General features: G+C 43.0%; 6 protein-coding genes across 6 annotated transcripts; 3 read left to right on the top strand and 3 right to left on the bottom strand.

Annotated features, from left to right (window-relative positions):
- Positions 1 to 2,668: 2,668 nt before the first annotated feature.
- Positions 2,669 to 3,289, top strand: N7478_007694 (uncharacterized protein; the record flags this gene model as incomplete). The annotated part of the gene is made up of 1 exon (XM_056923908.1): positions 2,669 to 3,289. The coding sequence occupies one exon, from the start codon at positions 2,669 to 2,671 to the stop codon at positions 3,287 to 3,289; it is 621 nt and encodes a 206-aa protein (XP_056776634.1).
- Positions 3,290 to 3,798: 509 nt separating this feature from the next.
- Positions 3,799 to 4,071, top strand: N7478_007693 (MAP kinase SakA; the record flags this gene model as incomplete). Its single annotated transcript, XM_056923907.1, has 2 exons — positions 3,799 to 3,962; positions 4,011 to 4,071. The coding sequence occupies 2 exons, from the start codon at positions 3,799 to 3,801 to the stop codon at positions 4,069 to 4,071; spliced, it is 225 nt and encodes a 74-aa protein (XP_056776633.1).
- A 1,077-nt stretch (positions 4,072 to 5,148) lies between these two features.
- N7478_007692 (uncharacterized protein) lies at positions 5,149 to 6,565 on the bottom strand (the record flags this gene model as incomplete). The annotated part of the gene is made up of 2 exons (XM_056923906.1): positions 5,149 to 5,756; positions 5,848 to 6,565. 2 exons carry the CDS (start codon positions 6,563 to 6,565, stop codon positions 5,149 to 5,151), a joined length of 1,326 nt encoding a protein of 441 aa, XP_056776632.1.
- A 1,698-nt stretch (positions 6,566 to 8,263) lies between these two features.
- N7478_007691 (uncharacterized protein) lies at positions 8,264 to 8,698 on the bottom strand (the record flags this gene model as incomplete). The annotated part of the gene is made up of 1 exon (XM_056923905.1): positions 8,264 to 8,698. One exon carries the CDS (start codon positions 8,696 to 8,698, stop codon positions 8,264 to 8,266), a length of 435 nt encoding a protein of 144 aa, XP_056776631.1.
- A 2,726-nt stretch (positions 8,699 to 11,424) lies between these two features.
- Positions 11,425 to 11,859, top strand: N7478_007690 (uncharacterized protein; the record flags this gene model as incomplete). Its single annotated transcript, XM_056923904.1, has 1 exon — positions 11,425 to 11,859. One exon carries the CDS (start codon positions 11,425 to 11,427, stop codon positions 11,857 to 11,859), a length of 435 nt encoding a protein of 144 aa, XP_056776630.1.
- A 5,677-nt stretch (positions 11,860 to 17,536) lies between these two features.
- On the bottom strand, positions 17,537 to 17,923 carry N7478_007689 (uncharacterized protein; the record flags this gene model as incomplete). The annotated part of the gene is made up of 2 exons (XM_056923903.1): positions 17,537 to 17,706; positions 17,902 to 17,923. 2 exons carry the CDS (start codon positions 17,921 to 17,923, stop codon positions 17,537 to 17,539), a joined length of 192 nt encoding a protein of 63 aa, XP_056776629.1.
- Positions 17,924 to 19,286: the final 1,363 nt, after the last annotated feature.

The following is a 19,286-nucleotide window of genomic DNA, read 5'->3' as shown; positions in this document are numbered from 1 at the left end:
TGCCACGTCGAAGCGACATAAAGTCGACGATCCAGAGATAGAAAGTTGGTAGTAGAATTGATGTCAGAATAGGCTTCCTTGGGAGCTCGCAAAGAAAAGCCCTACAAAACGACCTGTTCGAAGGTAAAGAGCAAGATGTTTGTCAAATACTGTCCTCAGTAGTTTCATCAAGGAATCATACCATTGTAAGGTAATCACCGGAAGAGCCCAAACGAGTATCAAGCCAAGATAAGTCAATTGACCTTGTAAGATCAGACATGCAGCATTCACGGCAATTCCACACGTAATAGCTGCAGACCCGATTCTTCTCGCAAGAGCCCCCGACCGAGGTAAAAGATAGACTGGAAGTACCAGTCGTTTTCTTTGAATAACGTAAAGCAAGCTAGTGCAATATGTTTGAATGATGAAGAAAAAGACTTCTTCAACAGGGATTCTAAATATGGTGAATCCGATTACGGCATTTTCTGGGTATGTCCAGATGCGATTACGAATGAGATATGAATCCCAAGGAATTGTAGCGCAAACCGCGATCTAAAACAGTCAAAAACAAGTCAAGGAACAGAAGAAAGCTCAATCCCTACATTGATGAGAATCACTATTTGAGTGATTTCATTTCTTGTGAAGAAAGGCCAATAGGCTACTGTCAGAAGTATTGCGGGCGGAATTGTCCAAGTAACATGGCTAAAAACATTCATGAGATTTATCCAACTCCATCCATCAGCCGCAGATGAACTTACACAAGCCAATAGTCAAAGCCCATGTCGTCAAAACGAAATCAAAGGGCGCTTCGCAAAAAGCTTTCGCGAAATATGTAAGAGTCAGAGAGTGAAGCCGATCGTTCAGATATCGGATTTGTCTGATGCCGCATGCAGTTGGCCGGAACAATTTTCCAATCTTATTGGTTAATCACCAATGGGCCTGTTTGCAGGAAAACAGGTAATTTTCGAGACCAAAATCCCTTGCTTCTGCTGATAGATAAAGCTGTTTTAATCATGACCGGGAATCGCGACTTCTGATTTACTGATTGGCATTCCTGTAGTAATATTGGGGGAAGGATGAACTGTCCCGATCGGGTCAAGATCGGCGATGTCATGGAATCGAGATCGAGCGACGGAAAAACCCGTGAACACCAAAGTACTTACTGCATCTTTCTTGGTTGGATAGGCCTACTGCAGAAGAGAAAACGAGAACGAATACGAGCTTCCGATGGTTCATGCGCTGCCGCGTACTGCCTATGTATGTGGAACCATAGCGGCCAGCAGGGAAACCCTCCCCTCCAAGCTAACCCTATTTAACCTTTACCGCTTAGTACGCTGCTATCTAGACTGTAAGCCCTATATAGATCGAAAGACACCGTGACTTAGAAAGACACTTGGAAAGACAAATAGTGAAGTCTCTTTGAGGAATAATTAGATTATACTAGTGAATTCTTTTTAGAAAGAACGAAAGAAAGGTTATAGCATCTCGAAGATGTATCTTCAAAAAGTAGGTTTGAAGCTCAAATTGTTGATATCTAAAGGCGTGTTACCACCGATGGTGTATTAGGTATCTTAGTTTTCTGCCGGTCTAAAATAGGCCAAAATGGGGGTGTTCCCTCTGGGGTGTGGACGCTACGGTCCGATGTCCCCGGTACCTGTGACCATTAGCAGTTCATTGACGAAGAATGTTGCCCGATTGATTTAAACCGTTCAGCCCCTATGATTAAACATTATAATCTTAATCCTCATCTTAAGACCGTTATATTGCAGAGCTAACAGAGCCCGCGCGTAGCTCTTAGCCCTTATACTACCCATCTGTTATGGGAAGCTTAGCTGTAACCCACTTATTGCTGGCCGACTTCCCCAGCTACGGTTTCAATATACTAAGATTACCAGAACTAATGTATACTCGGGTTTATGTCATGTCGGAGTGAAAGCCATCATCATGCGTATATTGTGAAGTAATTTTTACTACTTTTGGCGGTTATCTCCGAGATCGGTATCGGAACCCACGGGCTATAACCCTTCAGGGCTATAGGCAAAGTACTAAACATGAACTTGAAATAATTAGTACCCGGAAACCACAAAGTGAACCTATCCTCAAAACTTCCATTTTGCCAATTTCTATTTGAAAGAATAAAGCACCATACATTCTATTCATTGTTGATCTATTGATCGCTAGTAGAGGCATTATGTATAGTACTACAGCCAACAAAATCGAGGAGGATCTTTCAGTGGTATCCGAGTCAGCGCCGAGTCCATTTACTCCAGAATATATCTATACAGATATGCGAAGATACAGAAGAATCATGAGCTTCGAGCTCAAGCGTCTCCAACAGTCGAATAGCAGTCTCCTGCAGCGATATTTTAACACTGATGGATCGCTCCTGCCTGCCAGTGGCCAACGAAGATATCATTTGAGGCAACGAAATAATCTTCCATCTCTAGATATACGCAGGCCTCGGTCGAAAAATTCCTTCAAGTTGGACGTTCATAGGGATAGACATCTTACGTATGATATCCCAGATTTGTCTACGATCGCCTACCAAACCGATTATTTACAACATTCGACTGGTCTTGTTCGGTTTTACTTTACAACTCTGGCCGACTATACTACCTCTTTTACCTCTTTCACCGAACTCGACTCCCAAAGATTCACGTTTTTATCACAACACCAAATCTTGACCAAGATGACTCTACCAGCGCATGGGACGACAACGGGCGTCATCACCAATTTCATCAGTGGCGAGTTGACCCAAATGGGAATTAAGGTGGATGAAGAGTTGAAAGCGTTCAACAATCAAACCATTACATCGGATGATGGTAACGAGTCAAAAGAAGCCGACCAAGCGTGGGGACCCTTCACCTCTCCACCGGAATATCCGGCAACCAAACCTACTGTCGTTCTTGAAGTCGGTTTATCAGAAACAGCTGATAAGCTGAAGAACGATGCGTTATTTTGGTTGAACCCTAAAAAGGGGGCTGCGAATATGGTCATTACATGCAAAATTGACCGAGGAACGCCTTTCATCATGCTAGAGAAGTGGGAAAGACCCAATCCAAAGGGGAGAATTCAGGTGACTGAAGTGGTCGTGATCGCACAGAAAACGTTAACAAGGGCAGAAAAGGCAAACACAAGCATTGAAGAACAGATGGAGCTTTCGAAGACTGCCTTGACAATTCCTCTCTTCACTCTTTTTCGACGAGATCCTGTTCAGGGACAGACTGATATTGTTTTCGATGAGGGAATGCTCAAGAATTTGGCAAGGAGGGCTTGGGAGGAGCAGGGGTTCTTAACTACCGGGAGTTGAAACAATTTGATATGTTACTTGGCAGGTTGTTTTGTTTTGTTTAGTTATCGAATCGTCGTTCAATTGGCTCAGTTTAATCCAGAAAACAGTATATTTCTAAAAATACCAGATCTCCCAACTAAAATGCAGCGGTTTCAAAAAAAAAGATCATCTAAAAACGTTCACATCTCGGTTTGTTACCATCATAAACGGCTAGCCATCGTATCCCTCAACAGGAGGGGGGGTTTAAAAAATAGATAGAATACACTATTAATTTTGATTTTCTGTATAATAATGCAAATTTGGGGGCCAGACTAGGTTTATGGGCATGCCCATGCCCATGCCTACTTGTGGCCTGGCCGAAATACGCTGCTCGGGTGGTAGGTTACTAATACAAAGCAAACTGCAAATGTAGACACTAGAATCCAGACTGATATCGGATCCACAGCTTGTATACTATACTATCTTATACGAGGACCTACTGAACTTAACTAAAACGTTATCAAACAGCCTAGGCTTTGCTAGAGAAAATGCTTGTTTTCGACCCAACAACAAGGATTGACGCTTGCAATACCTTATTGGACCCATTTATAGCTGCCTATAATGACCCCTCAGATGAGCCCGCTGCAAAAAATAAGTTTGATTGGAGCTTTGGTGAAGACCAGCGAGACTTGGAAGCATGGAAATTCATGATGTAAGTACCCATGCAGCTTATTGCAATGCTAGCTAACAGATAACCTAGACTCTCGGAAGCTTTGGACTTTTGTTTCGTTGAACCCGCGGTGGAGAGTTTGGCTTCGTAACCATGCGCGAACGGGTATACAGAACTTTAATGCACATTCGAGTCCACTAAGATATGGTCTTCCTCGCTTTTTACTGTGACGCTGTGACCTCGTCGGAAAACTGTATCACTAAACTACGATAACTCGATTTAAATTTCTGGACCGGAAAGACTCCGAAATAGATCGACCAATAAAATCCCTCACTAGGGCAAACTAAAGGCTATGGGGCTGGTATGTTTCCTGGTAGTTAAAAAAGGGTGTAATGTGACGTTTTTAGGCTGATAGCCCTAGATCTGATATCACATACAGTGCCCACCCTCCCAATTCCCTCGCCTCCCCTCCTTTTCCCCACGTTTTTCTTTTACGATATTTTTTGGCCATCGGATAAGCTGCTTCTTAATCTTAGAGGAAAAGACGAGCCGAAAGGGCAAGCCATAGTTATTGATATGAGGGGCGAGAACCGTTTGTGGGGACCCATTTTTCTTTGCACAATAAAAATATAAAGGTTTCTAATGCTTCCCTGCGGCATTATTCCGAAAAGCCCGACGGCGTAAGAAACAAGAAGGGGAAAACACGAAGACAAACAATCCTCGGCAAAAGTCTATAGAATAATCTGCCCTAATTTTAGGTTACCCCCAATAACTACTATTTTCAATCATTATCAATATAACCAACCTCATTTCATTTCATCCTGGATTCATTCGATGGAGTGGTTAGTAAGTAATTCTAGCAGCATGCTGCTACCATCGATGCGCCCGTCTTAGGAGCAATTGACCCTTTGGTTTGCAATCCCACCATGTCCAGAGATCTCTTCATATAAGCATCTAAATAGAGAAAAGAAGAGCTAGAATACCCTTTTTGATTGATTAAAGCAGTATAATCCTATTTCTGCAAGATTTTACTATGTGTAATGTAGCCATTCAGCCCTGGAGTTGCACCTTGTATCTATATCCTTTTCATTTTTGATTAATAGTATTTCTGAGGTTGATTTGTTTGTATCATATCCTTCCATGCTCTGCTGAAGCGGGAAAACAAATAGGTTTAAATATCCAAGACGAACCAAACAACATTTGAATGATGCAGCTATAGCATTATAGTTTATAATTGTGTGTACATTTCTTTGACTCTGTTATGTTCCTCGCGCAGCATATCTGCATCATTCAATTCGAATTCAAAATTCCAAAGCCGCTCGGATCCCTTCATTTCGCCTTTACTCTTGAAGCGTGACCCTCGCTCAGAAGTCCCCTTCTCAACCTTCGAGCTTCGTCTTCCGGCATGCTGCATGATGCTCGGCGTGATAGCCCAGCGAACCTCGCCATGGTCGTTTGCAAACGCCTCCGTTATTGAGTCTATATTCCCTTCTGTGTGAGAATGGTATATGTCCAATAGCTGCGAGACTCTTGATTGCGGAAACACAAAAGCCTGAGAGCAACAACCCGAATCTGGCATTTGATGTACCCCATGTCGAATTGGAAGTACTGTTACGCGACCGGTGGCGAAGAAAAGAATAATGAAAAGTGGTGTTATAAGGAAGCTGAGAAGAATAATAGAACCGGTTGGGAGCGAGTGATGGTAATATTGGCGGATACCGAGGGAGGTGAACAGCACGAAGAAGAAAACAAGGACTGAGTAATATGTATAGGTTCGCCAATTCTCTGTTTTCCAACCGATAAACTCTTCAGAGTAGAATAAGCGTAGATACAGCCCTAAATAGTCAGCAGTAAATTCCAATAATGAGCTCAAAAACTCCGCCAAATTTTGAAACAGTAAACAGATACTGTATAAGCTGTCACTTACATTTCGAAGCACCGATCTCCCGATTTTGCTGTTCAGCAGTAGATATTGCCTCCTGGGTTTTATGAAACCATCCATCCTGAGCAATAACATCATCTTCCACCATCAAGATATATGGTGTATTAAGACTGTTACATGCCTGTAGAAGATATTGATAATCCAATAGTGCCTTTTTCTTGGCCAGCGTATGGGGATTTTGCTCCAATTCTCGTATATGATCGATATCTAAGTCCTCATTATAGAACAAAATCTGATCAGGAAGCTTTTTGAACCATTTCTCATGAACGGCGGGATGGTCTGAAGGCTCAGTATGAGCAATAAAGAGTATTAGATAGATCTGACTCCTCTCTATCTCACTTAGCCCTTCAAGAAGAGTGGCAACTGTATTTTTGAAGTATTCTGCGCCCTCTAGCTCGCGCGCAACGGTCGCGATACCAACACATAGTTCAGGCTTTTCGGAGGCCTTCCAAATACCTTCAGTCGTATCCTCGCCTAATGTGTTGATTTCCTCAATATACGAATTTGCCTGTTCAATCCTTAAAGAAGAGTACGATGAATCGTACCCTGTCCAAGGGTCAAAAAAGACGGAGCCGGGGTCTCGAGTGCCTTTTGTGCGAGCGAGGAGGATGAGGAGGATAAAGACTGGGATAAAAAGGCCGAATAAGCGGAGTGCTCTAGAAAAACTCGTAGAGTAAGCCATGAGCCACGACGCAACCCTCATTGTGCGTTTGGGAAGGAATAGACCGTCGTATGTACTGAGATTATAAGGGTTTTTAAAGAAGTCTTGAATCTAGCCCCGGGGGCGACTTTACACGTACCATTTAAAATGAGACAGTTCGGTAAAGCCGAGGATAATCAGCTCCACTTGTACTATTGCGGCTCATTTTTGCTCATCGAAAGTTAACCCTTATATTGGATGTACACCGAGCGAAAGGAGCAGATGTAGGAGGGATTGAGGTTGTTTCCCATGTCTCGTAACACATATAGAGACTTGCGAAAATATAGAAGAACGGTCACTGTGAAGCCGTATCTACGAAAACTACTACAAAAAAAAACAGCAAAAGCCATTGAAATGTAATCATACGTGAAAATATTCGATTGAAGATCTACATTGGAAGGATGCCATGCCGGTCCAATGCCAAGAGTATAACAATCCTTTATGTGGGGTGAGCGAACCATTGCCCCATGTCGGCCCCATTCTTGGCTTATATACTAATAATGATGGTCGCTCTGCCTTCTTTGAATAGTTAGAGCGCAGGAGCTTCGCTGATCAGATATCGATGATGGGTCATGTCATGGCCCAGTGCTAACTCCAAGGCAGTCGTATTTCACGGCCCCGGGGGCTAAAGTAAGATCGTCAAACCTATGGATCAAAAGACCCTGATCCATTCTGCGATCAGTGGTGGTAACAACGCACCTGCGAGGATATCAGTACAAGGAGAGAGGACCATGGCAGCGGTTCAGGCATGTACAGGATGTTCAGGGTGCAAAATTGGTCTCCAGGACTGCTAAGTAGAAGGGGAGACACGCATAGACCTCGCCCCGGTTTTCGTATTTTTCGTTGATTATTAGATAGGCAAGGCGGTGACGGAACTCCGGAATCTTAAGTCCTTCCGCTCCTCCTCACGCACCAAGTTCTTAGTGTACTACTCAGATTATGTTTTTGTTCTTACTATATGAATTGATATTGGAATTATAATTCTCTACTTCTTTGCTACCTTTCGTTTGCTGTAATTTCTTACTTCTTATTTGTAACTGATACAGGGGGTTATAATATAGCTTATTATCAAACCTTCATTATTGATTCTTGAATAGAGTACTTTTTTCTTCAAGTAACTTGAAAAGTCCGAAGTAAATTAACTTAATTACCAGCATGCACATGATACACTGGTAAATACCAGCTAAATTAATTGTTTCCAGAGAAACTCGTTGGAGTATCAACAAGTATATAATGGACTATTTCAGTTGATTGATCTATATAATATATACATATATTTACAGAAGTAATAAAAGAATGGAAAATATACTAGTAGTATATTGAAGTTTCAAACATTTGAAGATCACATAAGACATAGCAGGTGAATAGACAAGAAATGTTCAAGCGTTGAAATAGTAAAAACTGAAGACATTGAGAGACAGACAAACCGGCATACTTCTCAATGAAATCCTTCGCTGTCAAAGGAAGCAAATGCATGTTGGGGGAGGGTACACACATACACACGGATTCAAGCGAGACTGGCTTTTGTTGAAATCCATTTGTGTATACATGTAACTTCAAAAGTCGATTGAGCATTTCTCCCGAAGTCCTAGGCACAAATGTGCAGGGCAGAGTTTCCGCTTCAAAGGGTCTCGACGAAACCTGGCATTGAATTCTCACTCACCTGACAAAAGCTTAGGACAAACAATTAGGTTTAACCTATTAACATTCGTTGTCAGGGCAGCCTCCATCACCACCAGCGATGAATCGGTAGGATTGATTATCGGGATCAAGCTGATGGCAAGTGTCAGAATCCCTGAAGCCCAGGTCGCCACCATCATCGCAGTCGCTCTGGCAGGGGCAGTCTGCGCTTGGAGAAACGATCATATAGTGGGTTCCGTCACCGCCATCTCTGACATAGAAGGAGCCTCTGCCTCCCTCATTCAAACAGCCCGTGTCCGTCAGACTAACCCACTCGCCACAATTCTCACTGCAGTCGGAGTCGTCGCAGAAGCAACCCCAGGGACTTGGGGTACGCGCTGTGATGTTGTTACTTTCCAGAGTATCAGCCGGAACTGGAGTATCAGCCGGCACTGCATAAGAGAAGTTGGCCGAGACAGCGAGAAGAAGAGCTGCAGAGAGTAGAAATCGATGCATTTTGACTTGGTAAAATGAGGCAAATTGATGATAGAGCTAATTTCCGAATTTCCAGAAGTATCAAAGGCTGGACTGTGAATTTATTGATGAGTTGAAGTTGTTTCTCATCGAGATGTAGGTGACATTCACAGCCCTTAAATACCCAAGTGAGAGCCCTGGAAATTTCCAGGGCACAGTCTTGAGGTCATATCCCGCCATTTGAATCTCTTGGCTTACACAATGAATTTCCTACCAACGACGTATCGTTTCTATTAATTGACATACGATGTTTCTAATTTCAAGTCCCCAAGGATCCAAGAGATACTGGGAAGTCATAATAATCTGAAATCAGGTATCAATTACGTCCAAGTACCATCATTCCAGGCACGACTATGAGTCTCGCTCTGGAGACACGGCAGGTATACCGAGAGCTAATGCAACCCCCTGCCCGATCCTTTAGAGTTATCTCACAATTCCCAGTAGACTTACGTTCCTCATGACCCATTAGTCAATAACCATGCTGATCAGACACCACCCGGGCACATATTCACAACACGTTGTGTATTTATCTTAGCATAATGAGTGGGTCAAGAGAGATCAGCATCCAGACAATATTAGGATGTGTTTCTTGGCAGCTCAATGCATCTTTAGCCGCTTTCCTAGGAGGGCGTATATGGCCCCGGGGGCCTTTGCCAAGTTAGGGCTGGATGTCTATCGCCCTACACTTCGAGAAAAACTAGCTTTCTATACATACGAATACCCACACCAAGAACTCACACCACTTAACCGCGGCAATCCATTCTGCTGCTCTCTTGCTAGAGTCCCGGGGATGCCAGACGCCCCGGGGGCGGGGGCATTATATTATAGCCCCCTGGGAATTCATAAACCCACAGGGGTCCTGACGGCTACTAGTAGAGATCGGCTGAAATTTATCTTATCGGATTATTTGGCTACCTTTGCAGAACGATGATTTCGGGGTAAATGGGTAACTGGTACGAAAAAAGCCATAGTTGTGATACCATAATGTGTGTTGATTTCTGTGCCCGAACAATGCATGGAAACGGAAATTCGTCCAACCCATTCGCACTTTTATCTCGTAGGACCCTGACGCATGTGGAGCACCATCAATCAGTGGCTGCCCTACTAAGCAATGACACCGAGGATTTATATGAGATCTAATTGATTAGCACAGATACGTTCAATAATCCGCATGCAGGCTGCCGTTGCGGCCTGCCCGGCCTATTTCTTTTCTTTTTGAATATGAGATGCCAATATATTTATTAATTGATAGTACAGCACTGGAGGGGCTGACTGACTGATCTACTTCATCGGAGGTGCAAGAGCATAACGATCAACATGTCGAGCTATAGTGATCGGTGAGAATTTCTTCGTATGCAAATAAAATGCGGCCTAAATATAGCCCAGAGACTAGAGTATGGATCTTGGTTTCATTTTGAAATAGTTACGTAGAAAATAGTTACGTAGAACCAGATCTATCTGGTGTCTGAGGTTCCTACGGCAATACACGTTCTTCGTCTGTCTTCAGGTGGACTGTTTTCATATTATCTGGTGTGGAAACAAGTTTCCCCATGTATATGTATAATGTCCAATAATAGAAAATATCAAATCAAGTTTCACTATTGAATTCCAGCTGTTGTATGCGGACAATTTGAGTCCGAGAGAATTATGCAACCTAAATCCGTGCGGGTCTTGAACTGCCGGAATAAATACCCATGCTGGGTAATATGCCCAGGTGAACTGGCCCCCGGGGCCTCAGTGAGTTTCATGCCAAGAAAATATGTGCGAAGTATTTGCCAAGACACTTCCTTCTTAGCTAGCCATGGCGGAAAAGCTTCATAGCCGCCACAAAAAGGAAAGTCTGGGGCTACATGCACGGTTCTACCTTGGAGCCCCCTACGTAACTCTCGTATATGGTCTGATCAAGAACGTCACAGATCGGATTCAAATGCTCTTTTCGATACTTCCGATACACTCGGAATTACTAAGGACATACTACACGGCGGAACCTTGGACAGGTATAGCGCAAGTTGAATTATAGGTAGTGAACCAAGGGATACAACAATCCGCCGGCCAAGTTTATACAAATTTCAACCATGATCAACTGATTCAAACGCCCAACTCATCCTACTCGTGTAGATGCTCACGCCTTGCCAACTTAAACCTTTGAATAGATATTCCGGGGCTTTTGCCTAGCATGACCCCAGACAAGGCCCCAAACAAGGCCCCACACCTAGGAAAGTATCTCAAGATCAATTGAACCACCAAGATGTAGCATGCCCATGATCCTTCGCGCCCAGTCCTGGAGAGCACCAATACCCCCCCCCCTCCCCCCGGCATACTTGCCATATGCTGAAAATAATACTTTTAGGCCATGGCTGACCCCATACTATGTGCGTCATTAGACATATCTGAATATACCCACTTAGAAAGCGTGACCTAGCAAGCTCTTGAAACTTGAAATGATGGTGTATACCATAGCCATCGATGAAGTGACGAATCAAAAAAATGCCTCGTTGAAGCAGATGACGTCCAGGTAAGTCCCTGCGAGCATTTCAAACCAAGAGAAACATGACATCCGATTTGCGCCTTATGAAAATTTATTTAAAGGCCCTGAAACCCACTTGAGTATGAGCTGGCAACAGATTCAAACTATCAATCGATTCAAATACCACTAAGCTCTTTTACAAATCGCTACCAATCTACTATCTTCTATTTCCAATCTCAAGATGCATCGCTTTATCCTTTCCGGTGCCTTCATTTTAGCCACCTTGGCCAGTCTTTCCTTCGCGGCTCCGGCCGAAGACTCTCAAGGCCTTACTTCTACTCTTAATAGAAGGATGAGTTCAGATGATAAATGGGGCCAATTCTGCGATGACTCCGATTGCAGTGACAATTGTGGCGAGTGGGTCAATATGGCCGACACGGGCTGTCTCAACGAGGGAGGCCGGGGTTCTTTCTATGTGAGAGATTCCACCGTGGACGCCTTTTTCATGATTGCCTCCGCAGATGGAGACTGCCCTTGCCAGACCAGCTGTGATGGTGCCGGTAACGATAGGGGCACAGGATGGAAGGCTGGCGACTCTTGCCATCAGCTTGATTCTGATATGCAATCCTACCGATTTGTTTTTGCCGACGGCACATGCCCTGATGATGAATGTTAAGGGCAGCCCGCCTGACAATGGATGCCCTTAAATTGTCAAGAGCTATTTAAATTGATCCGAAGACTGTGTCTTACCCAAGGCTCGAATCGATGTTCCCAAAGCATTCCTGCAAATGAGTATAGACCAAGCGGTTTGATTTTGAGAGCACAAGCTGGAGCCTACTGGCTTATATTTCCTGTTTTCATTTAAGCTCAAATTCCCTGTGTGGATATTCTTCTGTTTATTTGTCTTCTTTGTGAATTTTATGTCAATTTATGTTTGTCATTCGTTCAAATGTTGTTCTCCATTTAGGTAGACCATCAATCATCATACTCCTCTCTATTGTCATCAATGGTGGCTTCATCGGTAAAACAAGTCCTATTTGTAGAAAAGAAAGTTCAGTACTTCAGTTTTTGAAGCTTTCAATGTATTCTTTGAATGTTGATCCTGTATACACAATTTCACTGAGATAATAGGATTGGTTTGCCGATAATGTGTCCAAGTCCTCTGGTCAATCGAGGACTATTTACTGAAGATGGAACATCACATGTGCCCACTTGAATTGTGCTTATCAAATGCTCGCAATTGTTGCTCTGAGTGAAAGCGCAAAGCCATGATTCATCTCATTTGGGTGAGTCTTATCTTGGGATTCTCGGATATTTGCTCCTCGTTAAAGAGTAAAAAAGGCACTACATTCAAGCCAGTTTCATAAAAGTGGTCTTCCGCGTGAAGCCGAAACTAAAACTCACTGTGCTCAATCGACCCTGCTTTCTGTTTTAATCCCTTTCATCTATCGTTTTGGGACTTTCTTCTTCATCCGAAAACCGGCATGAAGACCCCTTTTGGGATCATTGAGACAGAGATACATTATACACTGGCGAAACAATACCTCTTCATATCTAAAACTCTACAAAGAAGCATTTGTAGGCTGCCAAGTGATGCGACCCAACGTGCAGAATTTGATCGTCAGACTGTCGATGCCTACCTTCCTCCAGAGTTGCAATATGCCTGTCGATACTGGGCGTATCATCTAGTCAAATGCACCGACTCCAGGACTATGACATATAGTGCTCTATTGTTTCTCAAGAGGCATTTTCTACAACAACATTTCCTACATTGGATGGAAGCCATAAATCTACTCGGTCTTACGTCTGAAATACTAGGTATTCTTGATCGCCTCCAAGCGGTCGTTTCGGTAATTTGCGAGGATCATTGGTTAATAGTCTTCTTATACAATAGCCGGCTACTAGCATCTAGTACTTATAATTATATAATACAACTCTAGGACCCGTTAATAGACGTATTTATATAAACACTCAACGGCTATTCAGGTTCTATTCAATCGGTAGCCTTCTTGCACAACAGCCGGCTGCTAGCTTCTGGTACTTGTGATAATATGGTACGGCTCTAGGATCCAGCGACTGGCGTACTTATGCAGATATTTGAAGGCCATTCACACTGGGTTCTGTTAGTGGCTTTTTCGTCTGACGGTCGGTTGTTAGCGTCCAGTGCTGAAGATCACATAGTGTAGCTCTTGGACCTAGCGACAAATACATTCAGTAGATATTCACAGGCTATTTAGGTTTAGTTCTACCAGTGGCTTTCTCATTTAATAGCCAGCTCCTAGCATCTAGTGCTGGTGATAATATAGTACACCTCTAGGACCCGGCGACAGACACACTCACGCAGATACTCGAAAGCTATTTAGGCTCGGTTCGGTTAGTGGTCTTCTTATACAATAGCCGGCTATTAATATCTGGTTCTAAGGATTATATACTGTAGCTCTGGGACCCAGCGACAGGTATACTCATAGATACTTAAGGTTATTTAGATTGGGTTTGGTCGGTAGCCTTTTTATATAATAATAGGCTAGTAGTGTCCGGTGCTTATAATGATACAGTACGATTCTAGAATACGGGAATAGGCGTGCTCACACAAACCCTTAAAGGCCATTTAGGCTCTGTTCAATTGGTAGCCTTCTCGCGCGATAGCTAGCTGCTAGCATCCAGTACTTATAATAACATAGTGCAGCTCTGGGACCCGACAACAGGTGCACTCACGCAGACACTCGAAGGCCATTCAGGTTCGGTTCGGTCAGTAACCTTCTCACGCAACGGCTGGCTACTAGCGTCTGGTGATAGTGATAATACGGTGCGGCTCTGGAACCCGGCGACGGACACACTCACACATACTTGGAATGTTGGAGAACTGGTTAATACACTAGAATTTTCCTACAACAGTTCATATCTCTACAGTCATTCCGAAATGCTTACCATTAAATCCAGGGGTGATATTCCTACACCTCATCCACCTTGTGCGAATCTGGTCATCTCTATTGAGCATGAGCAATAGATAAAGTTGAATGATAAAAAGGTCCTCTGGCTTCCTGTCGAGTCTCAGCCCAGCTGTTTTAAGATCAATGGTAATACGCTTGCTCTGGGACACACATCAGGGCGGAGTTCCTTTGTTAGATTTTGTATATAGATTAAAATGATTTTTCTTTCTTCTCTTCTTCTTTTCTTAATTCCTCATAGAAACAAGGTTTGGGAGAAGAAGATATATACAGCTCCGTCGTGCTGATGGAACATTCTATAAGGTGCCAGTCACGTGGTAGGTTCTCCAAGATCTAGGCTCTCTGGGCATGAATTGCGCTCCCTACCGACTTCCATAGAATTCCACTGAATCCTCGTTTGAGCCGTGTGATTTTCGGGGTTAGATATAGTATCATACAAGCAGCATTTTACAGTAGCCCTCAACTTCCTACGGCCAGCCCAATACATAATCTACGCTAAGATCTTGGTAGTGGGACTAGAATAGAGTGATTGATTGTATATCGGTCAAGCCGATTTCGAGAATGACTGTAACATAGCCACTAATTGTTTATGTTTAATCCTTGTAAAGAGTGGAATGTGATATCATATTCCTCTGGAGCAGTATCCTTAAGCTTAATTAGATCAATATCTGACGTAAAAGATTGAACATTTACTGAGAATTCTGGGCCTCCTATCGGTCCTAATATCCTGGTTTCTTTGTGTAGTTCCAGTTTGAGACGCTTAGCAGAATAACGCCGAAGGGATTTTAAGCCTTTGAAGGACTTTGCGACATACCCTATCCTACTGGTTCTATCATCAGAGGCTAATCTGTTCCGTTTGCCATCAGGCGAAAAGGCCATAGAATTAACCAAATATAAATGGCCTTCGGGTATCTTCTGAGTATCACCTGTGGTGGTGTCCCATAGTTTAATATTGTTATCTCCAGAGCATAATACGATCTGCTTACCATCTGGTGAGAAAAAGCCACAGTATAAACCGAATCTGAGTGGCCTTCGAATATCTTCTGAAGATTACTAGTAGCGATATCCCATAGCTTAATATTGTTATCCTAAGAGCCTAATGCGATCTACTTGCTATTGGGTGAAAAGGCCATAGTATAAACCAAGCCTGAGTGGCCTTTGAGTGTCTTCTAAATATCACTAGTGGCGGTGTCCTATAGCTTGATGGTTATATTATAAGAACCTAATACGACCTGCTTGCCATCAGAAGAAAAGGCCATAGAATTGATATATTTTAAGTGGCTTTCGAGTGTCTTCTAAGGATCACCTACGGTAGTATCCTATAGCTTGATGGTATTATCCTGAGAGCCTAATACAATATGCTTGCCATCCGGTGAAAAAGCTATAGTTCAAACCCAAAGTGAGTAGTCTTCGAGTGTCTTCTAAAGATCACCAGTAGTGGTGTCCCATAGCTTAATAGTCTTTTCCTGAAAGCCTGATGCGATCTGCTTGCCATCAGGAGAAAAGTCTACAGTATAACCCCAATCTTAGTAGCTTTTGAGTGTCTTCTGAAGATCACCAGTGGTAGTATCCCATAGCTTGATAGTCTCATCTTTAGAGCCTGATACGATCTGCTTACCACCAGGAGAAAAGACTACAGTCTCAACCGTACCTGAGTGGCCTTCGAGTATCTTCTGAAGATCACCAGTGATGGTGTCCCATAGCTTGATGGTCTTATCATAAGAGCCTGTATCAACCACAGTCCAACGAAATGGATATTCTATCGGCTGCTAAATCGGAAGAAGGAGGGACTTAAGATTCGCAATCTATAAGCTGTATCTACTAATAAATCGAATGGAAGGCTACTCTGAATAACCGGGTTGTGATAATGGAGACTGAACAAAACCTGGCTTAGCCACCCGGTTCTTACTAGGAGAAGCTGATTAAGAAAGCTGACGGTCTTCTATGTCGGAAAACAGCCCGCGACAGATGGGTGGGGCTAGACGACACTACTATTGTTGCGTCTGCTCCTATCGAGATCTTACTAAGCGTTTTAAGACCACTGGACAACGGTGGAGAAGTAGCTACTAGCGTGGGCCCACTTATACCATCTTAGCAAGAAATTCATTTTATAGTTATCTATTATGTACATTAAGGTTTTGCGGGACAAAGAAACGGTGTCGAAAAAGAATCAAAGAGCGTAGGTGTACTAAAGGTACTAGTAATTCAGGTTATAAGAACAAATATCACCTCACATCGTCTTTCGATACAATGCGGTCTCTAAAAGACGGCTAAGCCATATACAGGTTAGCGTATTTTGGAATAGGGCTCGAGAAAGAATCAATGAGAAAATATTGGTGAAACTGATTTCGATCCTTGCTGTATAAGATCTTTCCGTACATGCCGTGTCAGCTGTCAATATCATAGAGCGTCCTCGTGGGTTATTATTTTGTTAGGAGACTGGCTTGATAGGAAAGAAATTCTTGCATCATCTAGCTTCCCTGTTCAATATTGACTTTTTCATATTATCCTGATTATACCACATAGCCGAGAGCAGCATTATCAACTGGGTGAAGTATGAGTTGGGAATATCCGAAACAACGGGCGTATTGTTACAAGACTGCCAGCTGTAACTCCCAGACTGGCCTCGGCATTGGACCAAATTTAAATTTGTGTTGTTGTATCCGATGTCTCAATTCGATAAAAGAAGCCAAAAGGGCCACATTTAGCTTACAAAGAAAGTCTGAGTTTTTCGCATAATGAAGAAATGGTATGTTCACGATGACGGCAGCACTTGCTCTAAAAGAAGTAAATCTTTACATACTGTTGTACCTCCAACCCCACGGCGTGGCCTTGCTTCTCGAGTGAGGTACCTTCGGGAGTTGGCGAAGATCACAGCAAGGCTTGCTATGTCAGAAACGGTCCTCCATTGTACAAACATAGTCTGATCCCATTAAATGCGTGAGTGATGGAGAATATGCAAGACTACTATATTGGATATGTAGCAGCCTTCTACGAATAATTAGCTGCAATTCAAGCTTGAAAGTCGTGGGACTAGTTTCTGCGACCCTTCTGCTATTGCCGAAAGATGCTGTTAGTCTAGAAGTGATTGCATGAAAAGTGCCTGTTGCCCCGCACCTGGTGTTTGTTTCAGCCGCACCAGCAAGGCTAAGGTGGCTATCCTGTCAACAAAAGACATACAGTCTACTCTTGAGTGTTTTACCATTCTAACTTCAAGCATGAGTGCAAATCACGAGGGCTAGTCAGAGAAAATCGCACGTCTTCCGGGTGACAGGCTTGTCGAGGGAGCTGCCTGATTGGGATCGTAGGTACCTGGTAGACGTTTTATCTCACAGGGTATTTCATATTACCGGGATGGGGGTTAGCCCCAGAATTGATGGTCACGAATGCGGCGGTGGACATGCATTATGCCAGAACAGTCTCGATGAAATTCTGTTCCGGTAGCTCTAAATAATCGCGACAAATAAGGTACGCTTTAATGAAATAGTCACCAAACCAACCATGGCCCCGCCAATTGTGTCCAAATAGAGAAACAAAGAATGGCGCAAAGGCCTCGAAGATCAGAAGAGTAGAATCTGACTGTTAAGATTAATATTAATAGATTAGATAGATAAAGAATAGTAGTATTAGATCGTATTCTTTTATAAAGTTATATAGAAACTAATCTTTGGAAGTCTACTACTTCTAAGTATTTATATATTTTATATTAACCACAGTTCGTATACCTCACGTAAGGAATCCAGAGCTAGAACCCTCAGTAATTCATTTACCTATTCCAATATCAACATACATTATTCTTTAATCCTCCCTTTGGAATATCGACATAGCTCGAATGGAATTCCCCAACATGGATTAGCTCGCGGTAATGATACGTATCCGAGATTTAGAGCTGGACACGATATCGTATCGTTTTTGGCGATACGTTATTTTCGACGAAATTCAGGAAAGTAAAATGCTTGGAGCCCTGGAAGTAGAATTGGTTTTCCTATGAGACGACGCGATACCACCGGAAGGATGGTAAGGAGAAGTCCAGCCGGCCGGCCACTGTACAGTGGTGTTCCATAAGTATTTGACCTCGAGTACTTCGGCCTAGGACCCACTTTTTAATACTGCCAGGCAGAAACCTCCAAATTCTATTCAATTTCAATAGCTAGTATGCCATCCTTCATATTTGATCACATCTGCTACTCTGTGGGGCATAGTCTCTGATAGATGCTTAAAAACCTCAATATCTAGGCCTTCCCACGCTTCTTGCGCAGCGTCTACCAATATATCTAGCGTTGTCGCGTTATTTGGCAGGTGCATAAGCTCGGGGTGACCCTTTAAGATCTCTGCTTTTAGCAATGCCCATAGGTTCTCAATTGGATTCAAATCAGGCGAATAAGGAGGCCATTCCATAATATCGCAATCTAGCTCCTCAAGTGTATTCCGTACAATATAAGCAGTGTGTACTGGCGCGTTATCTTGCTAAAAGATAGCATTATAATTAAGACTATTAAGCAGTATAGGTAATATACGCCGATAGAGCTCATCGATCGTACAAGAAGAGACACCGCCACGTCGTGATGTAGGGTCCCCAAAAAGAGGAATAAGGCCAGATCGACGTGGTTGGCCACAAAATGCAGCCCAAAACATCTGCTTAATTTGCTTCCCACACGCTGGAATCATTTGGACCTGAGACCCCTCTTTTGAATGCTGGAAAAGCTGGTCTTTTGGACGTATAAAGGTCCACTCTTGACGCTGGCCAATTCCACGTTCAACTGTACACTCATCGGACCAGTAGACACAGGCCCAATCCTCAGAAGTAAAATGCTGATATCTTTAAGCCCAAGCAAGGCGTTTTTCGGCATATAGAGATGTTAAAGTAGGCCGTTGTATCTTCCGCCATTTTCGAAGGCCCATTTTATAGGTTAGACACCAAATTAAGGTCCGTTTAACCTTATCATCGACCTCAAGAAGTAGGTCTTTAATTAAAATTGATGGATTTTGTTATATAGTCTCGTATATATAGTCTCGATTATTCTCTATAAGCTTTCTTGGTACCCCTAATTGTGATAATAACTCCTGTTTTTGACGTTTTGATTCCTAGGTAAGCATATATTGTATAGTTGAGCGTGGAATGTCAGGAAATCGCTTTTTTTTTATGGTAGTTGCC

Source organism: Penicillium angulare (genome assembly GCF_028827245.1).
Source record: "Penicillium angulare strain IBT 27051 chromosome Unknown utg000005l_segment0_segment0, whole genome shotgun sequence".
Lineage (NCBI taxonomy): Eukaryota > Fungi > Ascomycota > Eurotiomycetes > Eurotiales > Aspergillaceae > Penicillium > Penicillium angulare.
This window is presented reverse-complemented; position numbering and strand designations above follow the sequence as displayed.